Consider the following 26,941-nt stretch of genomic DNA (forward strand, 5'->3'; position numbering starts at 1 on the left):
TTATAAGCTTTTTTATAATGATCATTCTCTAAAAGAATCTTATTGGATCTTTTGCTTCTACTAAGTTTAAATATGACAAGAACATATTCAGTATCTGGGAAGGTTGTTAAAGTCATTTTAATTATTAAGTTAGTTAATTAAATTAATAATTCTATATAATATTTAGCTAAATAAAAACTTAGTTACATGTATATCTAACTAATATATAGTACAATTATTTAAGACAAGTTATGTAAAAATAATCTTATTGAGATATGTTCCCATAGCTTGGCTATGGATGACTTATCCCGGTAAAAAAAATCCTAGTAAAATTATTACCCGGGAAAAATATCCTTAGAAATAAAGTCCCCATTTTTTAAATTAAATTTTTTTCAAAATTATTAAAAATAACCCCGTCGCTAAAATAACGAAAATATTTCTAAAAAATTATATTCGGTATTTTCTGAACGTTGAGTATTTATTCTCTACGTTTGAGGATTTTTTTGAGCATTTCTATTTAAATTTTAAACGATTAAATAGGGCGATCTTAAAATATGAGAATTGATAAATCGGTTGGTAGCTTTGATACTTGATAATTTAGTAGATAGCATAAAAATTATAGATTTGTGACATCATAGATGAAAATTATGGAACAGGCTCTACAATTTAAAATTGAAAAAAAAAATGAAAGCAAATTTTTTCCTAGAAAAGGGAGGTTATTTTCATAATCCACTTTTCATCTAGATGTCAATAGATTTTATGTACATTTACCATGGGGAGAGGATATTTTCAATCGATACGCCACTAAGGTTTAAATGATGTACAACATTAAATATGCCCGAACCCGATTTTTTTAAAAAAATAGGCCGTGTCGGGTTGGGCCTTGGAAACTTTTTTATATATAACTAAATTTATCAATTTTAGATTGAATTTTTTATGTAAAATAAAATATTTGATTTTATTAATAGAAACTAGACGCCATACAACATATATCTTTTATTTTGAGTAATTATAAAAATTAATTTCTATATTTTAATAAACTCAGGCCTGGCCGGTAAATTTTTTTTAAAAAAATTCGGGCCTGGGCGGGCTTGAAAAATTAGGCCCGATACAGATCACTAATTAGAATACTATTCTGTCGTACGTATATATCATTCTGAATCCCGGACAAAAATAACATTATTTATTTTAAAAATTGTATCTGATTATAAATTTTCCAAAAAGTATTGATGCAAATCATTGATTACAAAGGCTTATTTTAAAAATGGTTAAAAACCATAATCAGACTACCTTTCAAATAATTAAACGCTACCAAAAAATATTCATTTTTATTTTTATAAATATAATAATTTATATTTAATTCATAAAAAAAACGTAGGAGGGACTATAAGCTCAAAATAGAAACTTATTTTATTTTAAAAATTTCCAACTCCGGAAATGTTATTCCCAATGTTCCTTGACATTATTATTATTATTTATAACGTTGAAAGGAAAGTTATGGTCAAGAATAAATAAAATATATTTGGGTGGTATTATAATTTTTAATCAAACAATTCTCAAAAATTTTAAATATTTTATTTGGGGTTTTTTTTTCCTATTTTGTTAATTTTCTAAAAATAATATATTTAACGGGGAATTTCTTTCTGGGGAAATTTTTTCCCGAGAATTATTTTCCTAGATTCAGTGTTGTTAAACGGTCGTATTAAAATTTTAGTCAAAATAATATTATATAAGCCTCGAGATTTATCAAATAGAGGTCAAAACTTTTCTGCCATGTATGAGCAAAATCTCCAGGCTTACATATTATTATTTGGATAAAATTTTAATCGACCCCTTTTTAAAAATTGACCCAAATCGGTCGTGTAACAACACTAATATTGCCAGTACTACCAACCTTCTCTATGTGAAGTCCAAAATACTTTTTGAAGCTTCAAGGTATTTTAACATTTAATTCTGTTGTTTTGGTAATACTTGTAGAAAGGGATGATATAATTTCTATTTCATTCTGAATCATTTGGATGGTATCCTCATTAAATGACAAGTTAGAGTCAGAATTCATATTAAATTCTGTATATAGGCGTAGCAAGAAGGAGCAAGGGTAACCTTCCTTTCAGAAATTTGTCTATTCTCTTAAATATCATTTTAAGCTTTCCATTCTTCCCAACACACCAGCATCCCCTCCCCCTCCCCTAAAAAATAAATAAATAATATATTTAATATATCACTAAACTAGAATTTGAAAGGAAAATAAGAAAATTAATCATTTAAAATAACTAATATATTTCAAAATTTTTAGAAAAAATAGTGAAAACCAAAATTATTTTTATAAAAATATAACATGTCAAAGGCCTACAATAGGTGGGCCTGCTACCAATCAAATTTATGGGGCAAAACCTTACATAATAATGCTTTCTCCCTAGCAAAATCCAGGCTATGAAAAAGCCTATATATTGTAATTAATAAAAATAGCACTAGACTTTCTATTAGTCGCTATAACTTATGTCTATATAATACCGATCTCGGGTAAGTGCAATCGAAAATTTTCGGTAGATGTGGCTAAAATAAAGTCCTGTGCTTATATAAGACATTCGGGATCAAAAATTTACTATCCTCTTAAACTAAATTGGCCCCCTTTTTCCATTTTCTCTATCATGTATTACGCACGAGTTATAATTTAGTTTGTAAACCGCATTCATATTTTATGTTTCATGCGTCGCCATTTATAACCTCGTTTGATGTATGTTTTATATTATTAATTAGAATGAAATAAAAATCAAAGAGGTAATTTCGGCGAGACCATAATACTGTTGTAATTGTGTATGTTTCATTAAATATATAACTATATAATATCCAATGTCAATCAAATAATGTTATGTAGATTCGTAGATTATATATTAGTTTTATATAATATCTTATGACAAAATTATCGGTGGCGTCGCTAGGAGAGGGGGGGCGCAGAAGCTCGAGCCCCCTGAAGCAAAAAAAAATTTTTAAATGGAATCTTAACCCCTTGAACTAAAAATTTTAGATTGCCCCCTGAAAGATTCCTTTTATAATTCTATTAAGTAAAATAAGGATTTAATTATATTATTTAAAAATTAATAAGACTATCTAAATATTTATTAAATGAATACTATTTTAAATATTAGATTAAATTAATTAATTAATACATATAAATTATATTTTCACTATGTCAGCTAGTAATCAAATTTTATGTTAAAAATAGAATATCAATATCACTCACTAAATATTAATTTAGCATTAACAGTTGAAGCTTAATTGACTATATTATTTAAATAATTTTATAACCCTAATTAAATAAATATAATCATTTATTAATTAAAAACTAAAAAATTTATTATTGTATTTAGCAGAGTTCAAAATGACTAATCAATTGTATATTTATTTTTAAATTTTATTATCATACCTATTCCTAAAAATATTTTCAAGGTCCAAATAAGTATAATAATAAGTAAGTAAGTAGACATATAGTTTATAATCCTCTATTATTTACAGTATCCAGCTCACTAATCTTTCTTTCATTCCATCCTTGGATTCGGCAAGTATCACAATATCATCTGTAAATATCATATTCCATGGGACTGTTTGTGGTATAGACTGTGCTAATACATCTATTACTGTTATGAAGAGAAGTGGGCTAAGAGCCGACCCTTGATGAACTCCCTCGGTTATTGTGAAGCCTGTTGAAGTACCAGTTGTGCTATGGACCATTGTTGAATGGCCCAAATACATATCCTGTATTATTCTTATATATTTTTTGGGAACCTTTTTGTTGCGTAGCGCCCACTAGATAAGTTTTCACAGGATTCTATCGAAAGCATTTTCTAGATCGAGAAAGACCATGTGTAGCTTTTTGTTCTTTTCCCTGTATTTTTCACTCATTTGCCTAATTGCGTGGATAGCATCAGTTGTTGATCTTCCAGGCATAAAGCCAAACTGAGTCTCTCCTATTTCGATTATGTCTCTTAACCTTTTTCCTATTATTTTTTCGTAGAGTTTAAGACAGTGTGACATTAGTTTTATGCCCCTGTAATTTTGACAATTGTGGATCCCCTTTATTTTCGAAGGTAGGAACTAGATAGCTCTGCCTCCATTTTTGAGGATCTCTTCATTTCCCAGTATTTTATTGCACAAATTTTTGAGATGTATTCCATCATCTCAATGCTTTAAGGCTTTCTATTGGAATATCATCTGGACCCCTAGCTTTGTTGTTTTTCATACGCTTGAGACATGTGATAATTTCTTGTTCTGTTATTGCGGGGATTAAAGTTGAGAAGCTCCTGAAAATATTCTTTCCATCTATTCATTATTTCTTTTTCCTTTATTATCAATTTCCATCTTTATTTTTGATTACTTTCGGAGCTCCGCTTATATCCCTAGAATTCTTTTCTCGCTGTTTAGCTAATCTGTATATTTTATTTTGCCCTTCTTTGGTATGTAGTTCTTCATACATGTCATCGTATGCCATAGCTTTGGCCCTAGCCACCGCCTTTCTAGCTATTCTCCTGGGTTTTTTATAATTTGTCTTGTCATCTGGGTTTTTGGATTTGTACCATATTTTATATAGGACCACCATAGTTCTTTGTATGATTTGTTGCCTGCCTGGATGAAAGGTCTGTCCACATTTTTTCACTGACTTTTGAGTAATCTATTGTTATTGATTGCAAAGGCATCTGTCATTGATTTTAATCTACCCCATTTGATGCATTGTTCAAGTTTTATCTTGTTTTGAGTGGATTTATTTGTGATGTGTAAATCCATGACTAGTAGCTTGTGTTGCGCGACAATATCTTCTCCTGTGATGACTTTGCAGTCTATTACATCTTTTAATCCTCTGCGAGAGATAAGCATGTAATCTATCTTGGGTTTCCTTGTACCACTTTCATATGTTATTAAATGACTTTCCTTTTTTCTTATAGTAGGTGTTGGTTTAGACAAGGTCAAAGGCTTGCGCAAATTTCAGTACATGCTCACCTTCATCATTTCTTTCTCCATATCCAAAACCACCATGATGCCTTTTGTAGCTATCTCTTGCTTTTCCCACATGCGCACTCAAGTCACCACCTATTATAACTAGGTCATCCTTAGGGATTACCATTAGAGCTTCATCAAGGATAGCTCTAAAGTCATCTTTCTCATCTTCCTTGCAACCCGTTTGAGGAGTATATACTGAAATTATGTGTAGTATTGATTGACCAATGCAGAGTTTTATCTTCATTAGTCTATCAGAGATCCTGTTGACTTCTACTACTGAGGAGGTTAGATTTGACTGAGGATGATGCCGACACCGTTCCTATTGCTAACAATCCCGTTATAGTACAATACCCATCTCCAATCATTAAAGTCTTCTGACCTTTCCATTTCGTCTCTTGTATGCACGCTATATTAACTTTTCTCTTGTTCAACATTGATGCCAATTCTCTCGTCTTACCTTTAAGTGTACCAATATTCAAACTTGCTAACCTTGTCTTCTTTGCTTTGACCTTTAATTTAATTTTCGCAGGATGGAGGTCTACACCCTGCGCGTCGCTTGGAGGGAACGTCCTAGCTTTCATATTCATATTTTCATTTGTGTCCTTCATTTTTGTTTATTGGACAAGTATCCTTAGCACCCGGCTGTCCAAGCCTGTCGGTGACCGGTGTCATTTCTAAGCTCCGAAATTCATCTTACTATATGTCTTTACACATCAGTCATCTAAGAAAAACCCGAAAATTTTTACGTTCCTTACCAGGATCGAACCTGGGACCTTTTGTTCCAAGTCTACATCATAACCCACTAGGCCATCCCGGGGATACTTATTCATATATATATAACAAAATCCGATCCGATACTGATACCGACCGGACTAAAAGTAAATAGAGAAAAGGCAGAGTATATGGTGATAGGAGGAGATGAAACAGAGAGCATTGGTATAAAAGAATAGCAGATATCGGCAATTGAAAGCTGCAAATATTTGGCTCCACTATACAAACAAACGGCACAATACAGAAAGAGATAAAGAATAACATTAATCAAGGGTGGTTAAAGTGGAGATCTTTATCTGGAGTGCTCTTTGACAAAAGAATCCCACACAAATTGAAGGGAAAAATTGTACAAACAACTATTCTATATAATTCGGGAATCATGGCCAACCAAAGAATCAGACGAGAGAAGTCTACAAACTATGGAGATGAGAATGCTGAGGATGATTGCTGGGGTAACAAGAAAGGATAAGATGCGAAGTACAAGAATGCTAGGAAGTTTAAAGGTAGTGCCCATTAAGACTAAGATAATGGTAAACAGACTTAGGTGGTATGGGCATACAATGAGAAGGCCTATGAACTACATAGGAAATAAAGTTGAGAGTTTGGAAGTGATGGGTAAACGTAAAAGAGGAAGGCCAAAATCAATGGGGCCATAAAGTTAGAGCCTATATGAAGAAGTATAAATTAGATAAAAGAGATTGTATGAATAACATAAAGTGTAGAGAGATAATGAAGGAGCTTACCACCAGAAAAGTTGGCAATAACAAAATTTTACAGAGAATTTCATTATAGATTTTATTTATTATTAAAATACTATATATAAGATCCCATTATTTAAGCAGCTGTGTTTAGCACTAAGCGCTCTTGTTTGTCTGATCAAAATTTTGAAATTAATTGTTGCTAAAAATAATAAAGAAATTGTTACATAAAGATGTTATCTTATAATATATTATTTTTGTATAATTTTATTTCTATTATAATTAAATATATTAATATTTTTTTTTATAAAACGATCTTATATATTCTTTTTGTATAGGTTTATTTTATTATATATTGTCGGAAAAAAATAAATATTATTTTTTTAAGTAAAGAGTAGCTCGTTACTTTTTTGAAAGGGTAACTATAACGCATTCCTTTTTTCAGATGTAACGAGTAACGGTAACGCGTTTCTTTTTTGTAGTAACGTTTACAGCACTAATTAAATGCAATATTGAACATTATTTAATTAAAGGAATAGTATTGAATTTTGAGTTTGCAGTGTTTAAGCTCTCTTGCCCATAGTATTTTTTAAAAATTCACACCCGCCCTTCCATTCATCTAAAAATTTTGTTTAACCCGCCCCCAATGTTTAAAAATTATCTTTATTTTATTTCACTTAAACTTATAAAAATATGCTATATTATGAAATAAAAAAATGAATTAAATATATAAAAGTCTGTTCTGCTATTTCAACCGATAAATATTTCATATTCACCCTCTTTAGAAAAATTTTTTAAACCGCCCACTCATCCACCCAATGTTTATAATCATTTACCATGCCCACCCATTGCAGATCTCTAATTGAGCTGTACATTAAAAATATTTTTTAGATTCATCTCAGTCAAATTATCTTTATAGAAAAAGTATAAATTTTACTGTTGAAAACATCTCTTTACGCTAACTTGAATAGCCGACACTGTATAACATTAGTCAATTAATTTATATAATTCGGGAATCCATTTTTGCCATTAGTATCAACTAAATTATTTATAATATTTGATCGTTATAATAGATTTTGTTTATACCATCCTTATTTTTTAAAAAATTGTCGAATAAATCATCTTCAGGTGAAGATCTCTGCTGTTGATTCATTTTCACAAAAATCCACACTCATATAATTTAAATCTTTCTTCCTTTCTTAAGATAATTGTTTTTCAAATTTAAATATAAAAAGGAAGTTAAACATATTTAAATGTTGCAAAATCTAATATATATAATCTCCATAATCAAAACATGATCGTTTTCGTATCTTCCTAATGTATTTAAAATTTAAGAAGACTATATAGTGTAATATTATTTTTTTGCTCTCTCTACGAGAGTCGAACCAAAAACCCCGCTTCAAAGGCGTATGTTTTAAGCATGCACCAACTTGAATATAATTAAATTTAAAATATCAATTATATATTATATTAATTAATAGCTGATATTTTTAAAATTTTGCCGTTTATTACCATACTAGCTGACGGGGTTGAAGGGTAGTTATTTAGTTTGTGTGTATGGTACTAAATATACTTTATTAATAAATTTTATATAAATATTAAAATTTAGGAGAAAAAGAGGTAAAATTGAATGTATACCGTGAGCTTGTATTAGAAATATCAAAATTTAAATTTGTGATGGAAATCATATTGGATAATATTTAAAATAGAGATGCTTTAAGATTTTTGAATTTTAAATATGGGTTATACATTGGCCTGAAAATTTTTTTTTGTAGACATAGCCAGGTCTGATCAAAAAACCAAGTCCCATGCAACTTTCATTAAATTTTGCCATTTATTTTTATTGTAATTTAATAAAAATGTCTTAAATTTAATTTTATATTTAGAATAAAATTTAGATTTGTGATAGAAATCATATTGGGTAAAATATAAAATATAAATGCTTGAAAATTTTTTAATTTTAAATATGGGCTAGACATTGGCCTGAAAATTTTTTTTTGCAGAAATCGCCAGGCCTGATTAAAAAACCAAGCCCATGCAACTTTCATATTCTGATTTTATTTTAAAATGAATTATGACTTTTATATATTTTATTTCAGTTCTCAACTAACAAAATTATTATGGTCTTTGGTGGGCTTGAGAAAATTTTCCCAACAATATGGTTTTTAGAGATTTACCTATCTCCAGGCTTGGGAAAAAATTACAAAATTATTATGGGTTGGCCAGGTTTGAGAAAAAAATTTTTAGGCCAATGTCTAATCCATATTTAGAATTGAAAAATTTTCAAGCATATCTATTTTAAATTTTACCCAATATGATTTCTATCACAAATTTAAATTTTATTCTAAATATAAAATTAAATTTAAGATATTGTTATTAAATTACAATAATGGGACTTATTTTTTGATCAGGCCTGGCTATGTCTGCAAAAAATTCAGGCCAATGTCTACCCCATATTTAAAATTAAAAAATTTCCAAGCATCTCTATTTTAAATTTTATTCTAAATATAAAATTGAATTTAAGACATTATTATTAAATTGTAATAGAAATAAATGTCAAAATTTTGGCAAAGTTGCATGGGACATGATTTTTTGATCAGGCCTAACTGTGTCTGCAAAACAAAATTTTGAGACCAATGTCTAGCCCATATTTAAAATTCAAAATTTGTGAAGCATCAATATTTTTAATTTTACCCAATATGATTTCTATCACAAATTTAAATTTTGATATTTCTAATATCCTTAATGCTCACGGGTTGTATTGCAACAATTTTATCTCTTTTTCTCCTAAATTTTAATATAAAACATATTTAGTACCATATACACAAACTAACTAATTACCCCTCAACCCCGTCATTCTTGACGGGTTATTAGCTAGTAATAATATAAACAATTTATAAAAATTGTGACTCATTGATTGATAATAAATAATCTTTAAAACAATCTTTAAATTGGAATTTTAAAAATAGTAATAACTTTCACATTATTTTAAAAGCATAAAATCACGAGGTTCGAACCATTTCAAAGCATTTTTAGCTTTGGTTCAGATTAGGATAAAAATCATTTAAAGGTTAAGACTCGATAAAAAATACGAGTTTGAGGTCGATTTGGAACCTTGCCGGTAAAGTTAATTTAACGCTTTTTTTGTTAAGGAAAATGACATAAATCTATTGTCACCTAGCATCTTTTTATTTTAAAAGTAAAAATATTTATTAACAAGTAATTGTTACCTTCATTTAAAAGAACTACCTGCTGAATTATCAATGATATAAGATTTTCAATCAAATACAGAAAAATTCAATATACTTCTTGCCTTGCCTATAGTTTAAAGTTTTATTCTTGTGCATATAAAATATTCAATTTTTATTACATTGGTTCAATAATTGGAAATAAAAATCAATACAAAGGTTTCGTATGAAGATCAGTAGTAGGATAGATGAAATATTATTTTATTCTTAATTTAAATGGGAAAGATATTAGGAGACAAAGGAAGAGGATGCCAGAAAAATAATTTAATGATGTACCCCCTTTTGAAAAATTAAACTACCAATTTAAGGCGGTATTTGATATATTAGATAGAGCCTAGTGAAGGTCAAAGACAAGACCGATGAACGATATTAAAATAAAATACCGGAACGAAAACTGATATCGGACCCGACTGATTTTTTTAAAGTCTTGCCAAACCTTCATTTGGGACAAGGACAAAAATCAGGAACTATTAAATATTTTGTCTTGACTTAAGTTTTTGGTAGGACCGTGCCGATCCATAAATTTTTCATCGATCCGATCCGATATTACTACAAAATAATAGAATACATTTAATTTACATTTGATATGAATTTTTTTTTAATGGATACCCTTTTCTAGATCTATATTATATAAATCAGTATCATATTATGTCATCTTCCAACTCCAAATTTATCCATTCTTACATAACGACCGAATATAATCTGCCATCGCGAATCCAAAAACGCAAAATTCAACTCAAAATGACAACAGGAAATTCTTCGTCTACCACAGATGCGGGTGGACATCAAACAACGAATATTGCTAAGGGGAAAGTTAAATATAAACCCAAAATTGATTCGTATGCTTCACTGAATTTCAATTCCAACAACAACAATGATCGCAATACCATTTCAGGCCACCTAGGCCAAACGGGGGACAATCCCAATTTTCAAGATGAAAATGGGGAAGAATTTGAAGGCATAATCAACCAAATAAATGGTCCGCTAAATGGAAATGAACCTATCGATGATGCCGATAACGAACAAGAGCTGAACTTAAAATACGGCGCGAAACACGTTATATCAACCTTTAAGCCCGTCGTTTATTGCATGTTGCTGGTCGTTATTTCTCTCTCCTGGCTGCCTTATTACAAAATCCAGGATAATTACATGTTTTTTTTTAAATGCATCCCTTTATTTTATATTTAATTCTAGAACATCAGGTATTCAATTTCCATTTGCCAGGGTTAAATTAGTTTTATTTTTTTAAAAAAACTGTCCTATCTCTTTAAGTAAAAATTAGGTCATTCCCATATCAAATCAATCACTTTACAACCCGACCATCTCAGATTTTGCTAAAATTTGGTATGTAAGTTAATGAAGTGTTGTAATTGACGAATCCAAAATATTAGCCCATTAACTTTACTAAAACCGGAGATATAGGGTCTCAAAGTGGCCTTGCTTGGTCATTTTTCGAAAAAAATGATTTTTTAAAATAGGGATAACTTTAATATTATATGCACTATATATTAGTGATCTGCATCGAGCCTAATTTTTCAAGTCCGGCTTGGCCCGAAATTTTTTTTAAAAAAGTTCCCGGCCCGGCTCGATTTTATTTAAATACATAAATTAATTTTTATAATTACTTAAAATAAAAGACATATAAGATAAAATATTTTTATTTTACATAAAAAATCCAATATAAAATTGATAAATCTAAATATATTTAATTAAATTTCCAAGGCCCGATCCGGCTTCTGGCCGGGCCTACTTTTGCAGATCTCTATCATGGCTCATTTTATAGCCCTAAGTAAACTCTTCCACGTATTTAAAATAAAATAAAATTTTAATTTATGAATTTTTTTTAAATTGCGGTCAAAAATTTATAGTTAATTAATTTTTAAATGTTAATATAAATTTTTTTTTCAAATTTCAGATATTTTGTTATTAAAATTTTTAGAGTAGTAAAAAAAAAAATTAAGTAGAAAAAATGCTTTGAAAAAAATCCGCTAGATGGCGTTAATATTTTAAATAGCTAAAACTTAATTTTTGAAAATAGAAGTCATTCTACCTTTTATTTATATACCATAATATAATATTTGTTGAATAAAATCCATTTTAGCACAAAATAAAATTTCCGCTAGAAAGCGCAAGTAATTTTAAAAAATAGCTAATTATGATTTAAATTAATTATCGATTTTTTGATTCATTTTCCCAATAAATTTATCGATTTTTAAAATTAATTATTACTATTTAAATTTGAATATCATGATATGTAAAAATCCTTCTAATATAAATAAACATTTATCAAAGAAGAGATTACAATAAGTCGCTGGATGACAGAATTTTCCAAAATCAATATTGGAGATTATATCTGTGTTACATGCTGCTTTTTATATAAATATAAAAAGGAGGGTATTCCAATTTACTAGGAAAACAATACCGCTGCAACTTCCCCATAGAAGTAGAAAATGATACTCCAATTAATAACTATAACGCACAACTCCCTATATCTTTCTTCGAATCCTTAAATTCAACGTCATTAGATATTGGACAATCTCCAATTAAAAGAGATTAAAAGAAAAGTAATGCACTAATCAAAAACCTACAAGAATTTCAAAGGGTATAGAGAATTCTTCAACCAGCGATAGAGATAAATAATAGCAACGATTTGATAATTCAAAATAGTTACGTATGCTCCAATTTGGAAGTAATGTCTTTAATAATAGTGTGTTTTAAATAAGAATTGATAATCCTCCGAATTGGAGCATACATAACTATTTTTCATATTTTGAATTATTAAATTGTTGCTATTATCTCCATTGCTGGCGTTGCTATTATTTATCTCCATCGCTGGTTGAAGAATTTTGCTTAAACCCTATGAAATTCTTGCAAGCTTTAGATTAGGATAATATTTTTCTTTTAATTTCTTTTTTTAATTTCCAATATCTAATAACGTTGAATTTAAGGATTTGAAGCAAGATATAGGGAGTTGTGCGTTATCGTTATTAATTGGAGTATCATTTTTCTATTCTATGGTGGATTTTAAGAATTCATTGGAAGTTGTAGCGGTATTGTTTTCCTGGTAAATTGAAATGCCCTCCTTTTTATATTTATATAAAGTTAAGAGGCATGCAACACAGATATAATCGCCAATATTCTTCTTCTTCTCCGTTTTATGGCGATTTCCAGGTTTACCCGGGTAGGCCAGTTTTCCCTCTGATTTTTCTTTTCCATTTTTGACGGTCCTGAGCATCAATACTTGTAAGATTATGCTTCTCATATCCGCCGCTATCACATTTGTCCACGTCATCTTGGGTCTTCCTCTAGGTCTTGATCCTCCTACTTCCATCATTGTGCATCTCTTTACCCAGTCATCTCTTGTCATACGTTCCACATGCCCAAACCATCTTAGTCTATTTCGTCACATTACCATACCAATCATTTCTATACCTAATCTTGCTCGCAATTCCTTGCTAGTTTTTCTCTCTCTCAGAGATACCCCACACATCCATCTAACCATCCTCATCTCTGTTCTTTCTAATTTGGCTTCGTGAGTCGCTTTCATTGCCCATGTTTCACCGCCATAAATAAACAAATCCTCACACAGCTTACGTAAACTTTCCCCTTTAACTCCAGAGAAACTTTTTTATTTGTAAGAATAGACGACATCTCTCTGAACTTCTTCCAAGCTTGTCTGATCCTTGCAACAACGGCAGAATCTACACCACCATCTGCTTTTAGCATATCACCTAAATAACAAAACTTATCCACTTTTTCTAGGGTTAATCCATTGCCAATATCCAGACCACCATTTTTTAGGTTATCATTATTATGTATCCCTTTCATGTATGTTCTACAAATAAAAGTCATTCTTTCTAACATCAAACTGCCTTTTTCCCTGCTACATCTTTTATGTACCCATTTCTGGCATCTGGTGCATTGAATTGAATTTCTAGCAACTCCTTTCCCACATACACCACAAGGCCACTTACCGGATTCCTCCATCTTTAGATTTCCCCACCAATCATCACCTTTGTTTTTGATGCATTCATTTTCAGGCCCTTTGCTTCCATAGTCATCTTCCATTTACTAACTTTATCCCTCAATTCTCCCTCGCTGTTTGCCATTAATACAAGGTCATCTGCATATAATATCTCCCATGGAAGTCCTTCACGCATTTCTCTAGCCACCACATCCATTACTAAGATAAATAATAATGGACTCAGCACGGATCCTTGATGAAGTCCTACCTTCACCTCAAAGCTGTCACTATCACCATAATCCGTCCGTACTGCTGTTTGTGCTCCAACATTCATTGCCATCACTGCGGTAACCAACCATTCCTCCACACCTGATTTTCTCAAGGCCCGTCTAGTAATCTCACGCGGCACCCTATCAAATGCTTTCTCCAAATCAACAAACGCATAATAGAGTTTCTTTTCCTTCGCAAGATACTTCTCCTGAATTTGTCTCACCACAAAAATTGCATCTGTCGTGCCTTTTCCCGATGTAAAAGCAAACTGCATTTCATCAATTTTAATTTGTTCCCTTAACCGCTTCTCTAACACTCTCTCAAATACTTTCATTGCATGTTTAAAGAGTTTAATAGCTCTGTAAGACCCGCAATCTAAAGGATCACCTTCATTGATTTTGACAAATTCTGTCATCCAGCAACTTACTCTAATCTCTTCTTTGATAAATGTTTTTTTATATGAAAGATTTTTACATATCATGATATTCAAATTTAAATCATAATTAGCTATTTTTAAAATTATTTGCGCTATCTAGCGGTTATTTCTGTGCCACGGTGCTATTTTATTCAATCAATATTATATTATGCTATGAACTACATAGGAAATAAGGTTGAGAGTTTGGAAGTGATGGGCAAACGTAAAAGAGGAAGGCTAAAACTCCAATGGGGCCATAAAGTTAGAGCCAATATAAAGAAGTATAAATTAGATAAAAGAGATTGTATGAATAACATAAAGTGGAGAGAGATGTTGAAGGAGCTTACCGCCAGAAAAAGTGAAAGCTAAAGAGAAAAAAAAATTATATTATGTTATTTTATATAAATAAAAGGTAGATTGACTCTTATTTTCAAAAATTAAGTTCTAAGCTTTTTAAAATTATTAACGCCATCTAGCGGTATGTTCATTTTAAGCATTTTTCCTACTTAACCTTTTTTTTACCACTTTGAAAATTTTTTTCTTGGTACTCTTTACAAAATATCTGAAATTTGGAAAAAAAAATTTATAATAACATTTAAAAAAATTAATTACAAATTTTTGACTGCAATTTAAAAAAATTTATAAATTAAAAATTAATTTTATTTAAAATACTTGGAAGAGTTTACTTAGGGCTATAAAATGAGCCATGATATATATATAGTGCATCTAATATTAAAGTTATCCTTATTTTTAAAATTCATTTTTTTAGAAAAATGACCAATTAAGGCCACTTTGAGACTCTATAATTCCGATTCTAGTAGAGCTAAGGGGCTAATATTTGGATTCATTAATTACAACATTTCATTAACTTACATACCAAATTTTAGAAAAATCTAAGATGGTCGGGTTGTAAAGTGATTGATTTGATATGGAATGACCTTGAAATAACCAATCATCAAATTGTCAGACCAAATACGCCAATTTATTATCAATATTTTATAAAATCAATAGTTCTCAAAAAAATTCTATTTTGTTCAATATTTGTTATGTTTATAAAAAATAAGAAATATATCTGGATAAAAATTAAATCTTGTTTTTAATTAAGGTCTATACAAGTTACACATTGATTACAACATCTTAATTAAAATTTTAAATAAAAAATGTTAAACATTTAGTATCATTGATATTTTATTATTATTTTTTAAAAAATTGGTCAAATTAAAACAACATGGGGGTAATTCCATACCAAATCGATAACTTTTCGGCCCGACCTTTTTAATTCCGATAAAATTTTGTATGCTGAGCATCGAATCCAAAATTTTAGCTTCCTAGTACTCATAGTTCCAGAGATATCAATAGTCAAAAGTGTAAAAAATGACCTTTTTTCGAAAAATACGATTTTTTGAAATTGAGATAAGTTAAAAAATATAGATTTTATAAATATAAGTTATATGTCATTTTGTAACTCTATTAAAGGCCTTTTATTAAATATTAAGGATTTTTTTGAAATAATATTGTTGCGGTTTTTATTTACGTTATAAATTTTAAACATAAAAATTCCAGGTGTTTCGCTTTTCAAATTTTTTTGAATTTAATATTTTCTAATTCTCTAACCTTATATTTATTCATAAAAAAAAATTAAACTTGGGAGTTGGGACAGCCATGGGTTTTTTAGTTATTACGATTTAAAAAATCAAAAAATAAATATTTTTTTCAAAAATAGATGGCGCTCCTTTATAAAATAATGTATTTTGTTATAATAATTATTTTTTTAAACTTTTTTTCACTTTTAAACATGAATAAAAAGATTTTCAGCATTACTATTATGAAAAAATATTATATAGTTTGATAGGCTTACTTATTATTAGAGATCTGCAAAGTTAGGCACGGCCCGGACGGGCTTAGGGCTTAATTCTATTTAAAATAAACGGGTTCTGGCCGGGCCTAATATTTTGAAAAAAAATTCGGGCCGGGTCCGGTCGGACCTTGGAAACTTCTTTAAATATATATAAATTTATCAATTTTATATTGAATTTTTTATGTAAAATAAAAATATTTGATTTTATTTATTGAAACTAAACGACATATAACATATGTCTTTTATTTTGAGTAATTATAATAATTAATTCCTATATTTAAATAAATTCGGGCCAGGTCGGTAAATTTTTTTAAAAAAATTTTCGCGTTCGGGTTGAGCCGGCAAAACTTTTTTAAAAAAGATTTCGGGCTAGGTTTGAAAAATTAGGCTCGATGCAGATCACTACTTATTATTATTGCAATATTGATAACTTGTAAAAATTAGTTTTTATAATAAATGATTAAATTACCTAAAAAGATAGTTAAGATTCCGATATCTCATACAAGAAAATATAATAATTAATTGTTGAAAGATAAAAGCTAGTTTTCATGTACCTGCCCTAATATTAATTAATTTTTCTTTTGCAAATATTTTGATATTAATTATTTTTCTTCTTAAAATTATTTATAATTTAAAAATATAAATGCGTAAATCCTTTTAAAGAATCTAAACACTTTAATTATAAAAAGAACCTGCGCAAAGTCATGACATGGATGACACAATATCCAAACATTGAGGCGGGACATTATATTTGTGATAAATGCCGTAAAATGTTATCACAAAAAAATATCGAAAATATAAATTCTGATAGTGAATATGTAAATAACAGCATCAACATCAATAGATAAAATCAATATAACTTTAAATGAAATAGGAATATCTCCTATTAAGATAAAAAAAACTAACCGAAAAAAATTATCCAAAAAAAAGGCAGCAAAAATAACAAAAGCGATTACAGGTATAATAATTAACAATCCAGATTCGGATACGAATGATAATAATGATATACTCAATAACATGAAATTACAATATCCCAATTTATCTTAAAATAAAAAATATCAATTGCTGACCATTCTGCCTCCTAATTGGAGCACAAATAAAATAAAAACGACATTCAACGCTACATATCATATGGCATATAATTCCATAATCATTTTAGAAGAAAAGGGGATTCTTTCAACTCTAAATCGAAAGCCTGCAAAATATCTCAATCAAAAAACAATTGATATTGTTAAAAAAAATTTTTGCAGTGATGAAGTTAGTAGGGTATTACCACCAGGAAAAAAAGATTGCATATCTATCATTGAAAAGGGTGAACGGTGAACGCTCAAAAAAGGTTAGTTATTAATAATTTAAAAGAATTATATAATCATTTTAAGGAGAGTAATTCAAACATAACAATTGGATTTTCGAAATTTGCTAGCTTAAGACCAAAAAATTGAATATTCGCAGGGGCTAGCGGAACACATAGTGTATGCGTTTGTAGCATACACCAGAATATTAAACTTTATGATTTTAGGCCGTGAATTAGCAACATTGACTAAAAATGGTGAGGATATATTAACAACTTATACAGATGTTATAGGCAGAATAATTTGCAATACCCCGTTACCCACCTGTTATTTTGACTGCAGCGAATGTCAATATATCCACGTGAAGATCCTTTGATTGAGGATCTGATAATCGATGAGATTAGAGGATATGTAACATGTGCATATGAAAACGATTGGTGGTTAGGATTTGTACAAGAAGTGAATGTAATTAGAGATGAAGTAAAAATTAATTTTCTTCCCCCTAAAGGACCAACAAATTCTTTTGTTTATCCAGCTTCACAAAATATTCTTTTCATACCAAAAAATAAATTTTAACAATAGTTAGCCCATCAACGGCTACTGGGCGTACATATAATTTATCGCAAAACGAAATTTTCATGGCGTCAAAAAACTAAATTTAATGAAAAACCGAAAATAGGTAATATCTTTCATGAATTTTAATTTATCTATTATATGTATATCTTTAAAATTTATAAAATAATTTTTCGAAAATTAAAATAATTTTTTATAAAAAAAAAATGATAACCGCAGCTAAATTATCTCATTTCATGATATTAATGCTGGAAAATCTTATTATTTATGTTTAAAAGTGAAAAAAAGTTTAAAAAAATAATAATTATAACAAAACACGTTATTTTATAAAGGAGCGCCTATTTTTGAAAAAAATATTTATTTTTTGATTTTTTAAATTGTAATAACTAAAAAACCCATGGCTGTCCCAAGTTTAAATTTTTTTATGAATAGATATAAGGTTAGAGAATAAGAAAATATTAAATTCAAAAAAATTTGGAAAGCGAAACACCTGGAATTTTTATGTTTAAAATTTATAACGTAAATAAAAACCGCAACAATATTATTTCAAAAAATCCTTAATATTTAATAAAAGGCCTTTAATAGAAGTTACAAAATGACATATAACATATATGTTTAAAACTATTATTTTTTAACTTATCTCAGTTTCAAAAAATCGTATTTTTCGAAAAAAGTCATTTTTGGCACTTTTGACCATTGATATCTCTGGAACTATGAGTACTAGGAAGCTAAAATTTTGGATTCGATGCTTTCAAATGATATTCTCTCAGCACAAAATTTTATCGAAATTAAAAAGGTCGGGCCGAAAAGTTATCGATTTGGCATGGAATTACCCATGGATAGATATTTACAAGCCTATTTTATCAATATAGTTCATGGTCATGATTCTTGAATTTGCTGCCTAGTTTTATTTTATGGTAATAAGGTAATATTTTGTTATATCTGTTATTGTTTATAAGGTGGTAACGGTCAATTACCCTCTTAAATTCATTAATTAAATTTATTAATATAATATAATTACATAGAAAGAAAAAAGATAACATGGACTATAGTTAGTTCTTATATTAAGTCACAAGCTTCATCGAATATAAGATTGGGTATGTATCTCATATTGTCATTTGTGACATTTTATATAATTTTGCTTTACTCGCCCCAAAAAAGATAAGAAAGTTGAGACCACATATACTCTATTTTGCTTAATATTTTAAAAATCTATATTTAACCTCTCAACTAATGTAAATGGTAGAAAAGATGGGAAATATATTTCTTTTGAAATAGGAAAATTCCCTACTTAATATTATGCTTTTACTTAAAATATACAATAACATAACAAAACCCAGCGTAGTATATCACAAGCACATTCTCAGCTTCATTTGAAATGAATATCATGACTCTTTTATGATAATATTGGTCTTATTTTTAACTTATAATCGATTAAGCGGTGATTGCTATCAGAGGTCTGGAAATGGCAAAATTTTTAGCCCCGTCCAAATCTTTGCTCGACCCCTTTTAATTTTTTTTAAATACAACGCTTAAACCAAAATTGTTGTTAACACCAAAATAAAATAGTAGTTAAATTAAAATCATGTACTTTGTGGATGATCAATTCTATGAAATATCAGAATTCATGGGAAGAAAAATATCCCGGCCAGGCCCGAGTAATATTTTTTTCAGATTCGTTATCCGGCCCATGTGCTGGACATCAAGCCGAGCATTGTAGATCTATGATTGCTATTAGAGATCTGCAAAGTTAGGCCCGAGTCCGACCCGAACTCCTGCCTAATTCTATTTTAAATAATAATATATTTAATATAATTCGGGCCAGATCTGATCGGACCTTGGAATTTTTTTTAATATATCTAAATTTATTAATTTATATTGAATTTTATATGCAAAATAAAAATATTTGATTTTATATGCAAAATAAAAATATTTGATTTTATTTTTTGAAACTAAACGACATATAACATATGTCTTTTATTTTGAGTAATTATAAAAATTAATTTCTATATTTAAATAAATTCTGGCCGGGCCGGGTCGATTTTTTAAAAAATAATTTCTATTTCGGGCTAGGCCGGCAAAACTTTTTTAAAAAAAATTTCGGGCCGGGCTTGAAAAATTAGGCCCGATGCAGATTACTAATTGCTATTAATTATTATTTTTAAATAAAATTCCCAAAAAAACAGCTAAAATGATATTAAGTTTGTTAACTTTTTTATATAATTAAGTAACGATAAGCTTAAAATCGCTCAAAAAAATGGGTGTGGCTCGCCATTTTTAGAGGTTTCTCAATTCATATATAAATATTAACTTCCTTTTGCATCTATTAATATTACTTTATTATGGATTTTTGATGATAAATATGAAATCCTTCATATATTTTTTTTCATTTTTAGCGATTTCGAGCTAGTGATTGTAACATGCCACTTATTGAAATTTATATTTATTTTACTTAAACTATTATTAGTATTACAAACTTTGATCAATTATTTATATTTTGCAAAGGATATACACACCTTTTCACGAAAAGACGAATGATATAGGAACCAAAGTGTGGCAATCGGTTGCCAATTCAGCTATTTTTATCAGTGTTATCATAGCCGTGACTTGTTTGTTCGTGTTCCTTTACAAGTATCGATGCATGAAGGTAAGATATTTCAATTGATTCTCAATATAAATAATACGAATTGTCGACATTATATAATTTATGCTTTATTAAACATTCATTTATATGATTATTAAAGATTATTACAGGGTGGCTTTTGTTTGCATCCGTAATCCTGATGTTTGTTTATTTTGGAATTCATTTGGAGTATAATATTTATATCAATTATATATAATATCTAATTTTTACCTTAATTATGTTTTTTTTTAAATTTAATTGAAACTTAATTTATAATATTCAAATAATCTAGAGCTGTTACTCAGCACTTAATCCCATAGCTCTGCAAATCAAATCGAAGCCGGGCTCGGACTCAAATTTTTAAAAAAATAAGAAAGAAAAAATATTTGCTCCTTTTATTTTAAGTAAAACGATAATTAGAATTTATCTGAGAATAGGAAGCAATCGATAATTTTTTATCATATTTTACTTGGCCGGATTTAGGTCTAAAAATAAATAAATTTATGCTGGGTCTAAAAATAAATTAAAAAAATTCGGGCTGAAATTCGCGGTGCTTTATCGCTCCTGTTAAAAAAAATTTTTATCGATTTTCTCCTTCCGTGTACCATTCCACGTGCATTTTGTTTAATATTAAAAACAGGCAAATATTTTCCACCCTAAACTTGCCTCTCGATTACGTGACAGCGTCTCTCGTAATTTTCAACTACGCCATCCTGGGCCTATTAGTAGTGCACTGGAAGGGCCCACTTAGATTACACCAAGCCTATCTCATCATTAATAGCTCTCTATTCGCTCTCACACTCATAAAATACTTACCCGATTGGACTACTTGGGTTCTTTTGGCTTTCCTTTCTATTTGGGGTATATAATCTATTTTGTTTCTTTATTGCCATTCTTAAAATTATTTGCTATTGTAACATCAGGGGGTTTGAAAAATAAATTTGCCCAGAAAATTGATAAAATTATATTTGAAGATTTTTAAAAAAGTATATTTTTTTTCTATTTTTTTAAATATATTTGTGGCATGTCATTCGTAGATATGGTAGCAGTATTATGCCCCAAAGGACCTTTAAGGGCATTAGTTGAAACAGCTCAAGAGAGAAACGATTATTTTCCTTCAATCATATATTCGTGTATGTATTATATTTTACACCACAATCAAATATATGGTTTTTTTTATTAATTTTGCTGGTGTTAGTCAAAAATTTACCATCATTAATTTTAAATAATTTGTTTCAGATAAAATATATTCTCTGATCGATTGCCAGATTTTTTAAAATTGAAAATTACATGCATTTAATTTAATAATTTTTGTTATTATCCACATCATCATAGATATAAAATTTAATTTAAAGATGTGCAGGCCACGATCTGGGTTTGTTTTTCCCACACTTGACAAGAATGTCTCGATTCGGGCTTTTTTTTCTTATATCATCCCGACAACTTTTAAAACCTCGGTCTGCCGATCTGGGTCACGGCTAAAATGAACCAACCCAGGCCGAGCCTGACTCTCACTAATAATATTATGGCTTTATCGTTTAATTCTTTTTTATTATTGCTTATATATTCTCCAAATTTGAAATTGAAAAGCTACTATGGTATGGATGATGACATCGAAAGAGGGAAAGACGTCTCAAAATAATCTTGTATCTACATCGGGTTCTCGTAATTCTTATCAGCTATTTACCGGAGGTTTAAATTATAATTTAATTGTTGGAATTAGCAAACATGGCATGTAGATTTCTAGTAAAGTTGATATATTGGTCAATTGACTATATACATCATACTCGGTGTTAAAATATTATATTTCTTATTTGAAGAAGTCGAGGCAGCCCTAAATAACCAAGAAAACACTACGGTTGATATATTGGTCGCTTCTGTTAGTGATAATAATAATGACTTAATAAATGTCGATCATAATTATGATAACGTTGAGACGGTAGTAGTCAGAAGACCCCTCCAGAAAAAGGTTGTTAACAAATGGAATCCAGAGAACGAAGATGATAGTAAAAATTTATTAAATTATAATTATAAAATGAATTTAAAAAACAAAAATAACTATTTTGAGTTTGAAATTTCTAACATTAAAAAAAACGGACTGGTTATAGATCTAAAAATAATATTTTTACTGGACCGTGGGTAGACTCAGGGCATAAAAAAGTAAATAGGTCTTCACCTTAAAATAAGCCTAAAAATACATATCTTAAAAAAAAATTAAATGAAAAGCCCATGAGCCTTAATTTTTTTGATTACGGCCCAGACCCTCAGTAGAAAAATTTTAGGCCCGTGGAAAAATTCCCACGCCCATAATAAGTTCAATTACCAATACCCGGCCCAACCTATATGCCAAAATTTAATTATTGTATTTAATGAAAACAATATTTCAGTGTATTTAAGCAAACATTTTGTTTCAATTTTAAAATTTATTGATATTGGGAAAAAAAAATTGCAATATTTTTAACAAGCTAAATTATAAAAAAAATTTAGTCCCAGGCCCATTAAAAAAAAATTTCTTCAAAAACCCAGGCATGCTAGAAAATATTATCTAGGGGCAAGCCCGCCTTCTTTGATTGGAACTCAACGATAACAATTTTTCATTAATATAATTTTACACTTAAGCATTTTTAAAAATAATATATCGTTCTTTTATTATGTTATCAAAATAGGAGGAGTAAAGATAGGATTAGGTGATTTGGTTTTTTATAGTGTCTTAGTTGGAAAGGCTTCTTCTTATGGAGATTGGAACACAACAATTACATGCTTTATAGCCATTTTAATAGTAAATCCGCCTTGAATTTTATATCATTAATTGGATTAGAAACATGATAATATATATTGAAATCTAAGCAAAAATAATTATATTTTTTAATTTTTTTTATATAATTAAAAAAACAAATCAAGGGACTTTGTTTGACACTCATACTTTTAGCCATCTTTAAAATGCCCCTACCAGCTCTTCCTATATCAATATTTTTCGGGTTGATCTTTTATTTTTCAACCAGTACTATAATCACTCCTTTCCTCGACGCATTATCTAAAGATAACTTATTTATATGACCAATTATTATATCATTTTTTATGTGAAATAATGTTATAATTTTATATTTAATTTTCTATATGTAATGTTACTCCTGAATCAACTTCAAACTAATTTATTTTATGTTTTTAAAAAACTTTTTGAACGTATAAATATGAATCATAAAAAAACATACACTAAATTTTATACTTATTATTATACCTTTTTATGAAAGGGTTATATATTTGTTTTAAACATAATTTATTATTTATATAATATATTATATTGTTTTACTATTATTATATTTTATATGTTATTTAATAACAAATAATATTCATGTTCTTATAAATTATATTTTATTTAATAACAAATAATATTCATGTTCTTATATATTATATTATAGCAGATTGCTCGTCAAGAATGACAGATGAATCAGAAATGCCTCCTTTATTTGATGATGGGCCAACCAATATTTTAAAAATAAACTATAATATCTTTTCCCATAATCGATTTTCCCTTCTCCATATTGATTACTAACTAAAATTTCTTAATAGGTCCCTCTTTTCTTGGGGGTAAAAGCTTATGGGGTATCTTTCACAACGCTCAGCCCAAAATATTCTGAAAAATCTGCCCGAAGCCCTTGAGTGTTATTTTTATTAATTTTATAAATTCCATCCGGAAGGCCTTTTTTTATAGTTTCATGAGATTGCTTAATTATTCACTTTTTTAGAAAATATTTCTAATTTTTTATTTTTATAAATGTATAATAAGTTTAAATATTTTATATTAATATAAAACTTAGATTTATTTTATCTTTTAATAAAAAGTTGCTTTTATATTTGGATTGGATATGGTACATACTTTAATTATTGAAGATAAATTTAATTTTTTTTTGGTCCACTTTTTATGAAGTTTAAAAAATCAGTTTTCTGAGAAAGTTAATTTAGGTTAAGCAATAATAAGTTACTTAAATATTATGATATTTAAAAATAATCTACGTTTTCCATGTGAAATTTTAAAAAACACTTTCTTGAACTGGAAAAAATGGATAATAAACGTTAAAATATTGGTCCGTATTAAATTGTGGTTACCCGAATATATAAAAATTGAAGAAAAATGAATAACTAAAAAAAATAATTATTAACTTTTGGGTAGGGCTGGGAACCAATAGTAAAAACCCAATATTAACAAAATATTGTATTGGTATTGGGTCTAAAATATTGGTATTGGTTTAAACAATATTTTCTGTTTCTTGTATTGGTATTGGTTTATATTGGTATTGGTTTAAATTCAAATTACTAATTAAAAGAATAGAAATAGTGATTATAAAACCCTTAATTTCTAATTTTAAATAAACATGGGGAAAAAAATCATGATACCATAAAATCAGGGCTAAGAACCAACTCTCAAAATTTTACTATTCAAATTCTTTTTTTAAACTAGGAATTTATTAGGTGATGTGAATATAAAAATTTTTGATTTAATCATGTATTTTTTGTATCAACAATAATAAACGTATTGATTTTGAACCATTTTATTTATCACAAAGAACATAGCAAAATAAGTAAACTAAAAATGTAACATAACTGTCTATTTATACAAAATATAATGCAAAAGAATGATATAATTTTAATATAAGAGGAAATATATTTAAGAAGAATCTTGCATGCGCATCCAGCTTTTTAGGCACAGGCAAGCTTGTATAGTATGCTCATCTAGTGAACAACGTTGGTCTGTTATAACATACCGTCCTTCTGAAAAAGCCCTTTCAGAGCTAGATGAGGTGGCCGGAATTGCTAGATAATCTCTGGCAAATTTTGATAATACTGGATATCTATTTTTATTTAATTTCCACCAATCTAATGGATTTGTATCATTGGAAATTGTGGCTTCATCTATGTATTTACTTATTTCTAAGTTATTATTATGAGGTCTCACCTGATAAATTTTGTCACAAAAGGATAATTTTTTGTTATTTTGTGCTTCATCTGTAAGTTCCGCTGAATTGTTATCATTTATTTTATAAATATTGTATTCATTAGTAAGATATCCAATAAGAGTTTCCATATTATAATGCTTTAATAAATGACTTGATAGTTTAAATCTTGGGTCAAAATTATAGTATTTATTAAGTTTTGTTAAGGCAGCTAAAGAAGCTGTCTTTAAAATAGTGGATTATTATTATAACTCTCCACATGCTCAAAAATACTGGAATATAAAGGAATAATTGTTGAAATTGATGGAGTAGCACATGAGGCCATCTCTGTAGCAAAATTAAATGGTTCCAGAAATTCTCGGTATATTTCTATATTATTCCAGGCTAAGGCACTAATATAATTTTCTTGATTGGTATTTTGTAAATGATTGGTATATGTTGTCAAATAGGGTTTGAGCAATATTGCTCTTTCAAGCATTTGGTATGTTGAATTCCAACGTGTTGATATATCCAAAATTGGGTGAGGAAATTTTAAGTGTGGATTTTTTTCAAGATAAATTTTTTCGAGTTTATTAATTTTGATATAGAAAGTTTAAAAATTTCTTATTTTTTTTAAAGTTGTATTTAAGGGTTCCAATGCAGTCATGACCGCCAAATGTATAATATGGCAAAAGCATTTGCACACATTATCAAAATTATCTTTATGTTTTAAAATTTTTAGAAATGCTAAATTATTACTTGCATTTTCTAATGTAATGCAAAAAAAATCAATTTCAAATTTTACTTTTAATACAGAATTAAAAATATTAATAGAATTATGTGCTGATTTAAAAGGAATAAAATCTAATAAATGATTATTTAATTTAAAATCATTATTAATATAATGAATTGTTATGCCCATAAAGGGTATTTTATTTGGAGAGGACGTTAAGGAAAATTTAGATGTAATGTTAGAAAGTATAGATTTTTGATAAAAGAACTATGATAATGTTTCATAATTTCTATTTTTAGTGTTTTTATAGAATCTAATGTTAGTGAAGGGTTACATATGCTATTAAATTTTTAAAAGTGATATCCTCAACTATTGAAAAGGCTAAATTATTTTGAATGAAAAAGTTTATTATTAAATTATTTAAATTAGCTTTATTATTTATATTATTAAGTAAAACTGATTTTATTGTCTTAATTTTTTTACTGCCGATATTTATTTGCTCACATTTCTTATATAATGTTGGGTGGATGGATTTAAGATGTGTCCATATTCCTGAGGTTCCAAAATTGGGAAGTGATATTTTTTTTTACA

The 26,941-nt window shown here is 28.4% G+C and overlaps 1 protein-coding gene across 3 annotated transcripts in view; it reads left to right on the top strand.

The window, feature by feature from the left end:
* The window catches only part of LOC135929003 (presenilin-1-like), a 43,608-nt gene extending 19,692 nt beyond the window's left edge, over nt 1-23,916 (top strand). For all 3 annotated transcript variants that reach the window (XM_065465491.1, XM_065465490.1, XM_065465489.1), the window contains exons 2-10: nt 10,311-10,842; nt 20,569-20,710; nt 20,808-20,875; nt 21,327-21,547; nt 21,724-21,819; nt 22,277-22,378; nt 22,507-22,692; nt 23,353-23,465; nt 23,588-23,916. In XM_065465491.1, coding sequence (XP_065321563.1) covers nt 10,340-10,842; nt 20,569-20,710; nt 20,808-20,875; nt 21,327-21,547; nt 21,724-21,819; nt 22,277-22,378; nt 22,507-22,692; nt 23,353-23,465; nt 23,588-23,743 — 1,587 coding nt within the window. In that variant the 5' untranslated portion in view covers nt 10,311-10,339 and the 3' untranslated portion in view covers nt 23,744-23,916. The remainder of the gene's footprint in view (nt 1-10,310; nt 10,843-20,568; nt 20,711-20,807; nt 20,876-21,326; nt 21,548-21,723; nt 21,820-22,276; nt 22,379-22,506; nt 22,693-23,352; nt 23,466-23,587) is intronic.
* Nucleotides 23,917-26,941: the final 3,025 nt, after the last annotated feature.

The sequence above is a fragment of the Gordionus sp. m RMFG-2023 genome, chromosome 4, assembly GCF_954871325.1.
Source record: "Gordionus sp. m RMFG-2023 chromosome 4, tfGorSpeb1-WG-v2, whole genome shotgun sequence".
Taxonomy (NCBI): Eukaryota; Metazoa; Nematomorpha; class Gordioida; order Chordodea; family Parachordodidae; genus Gordionus; species Gordionus sp. m RMFG-2023.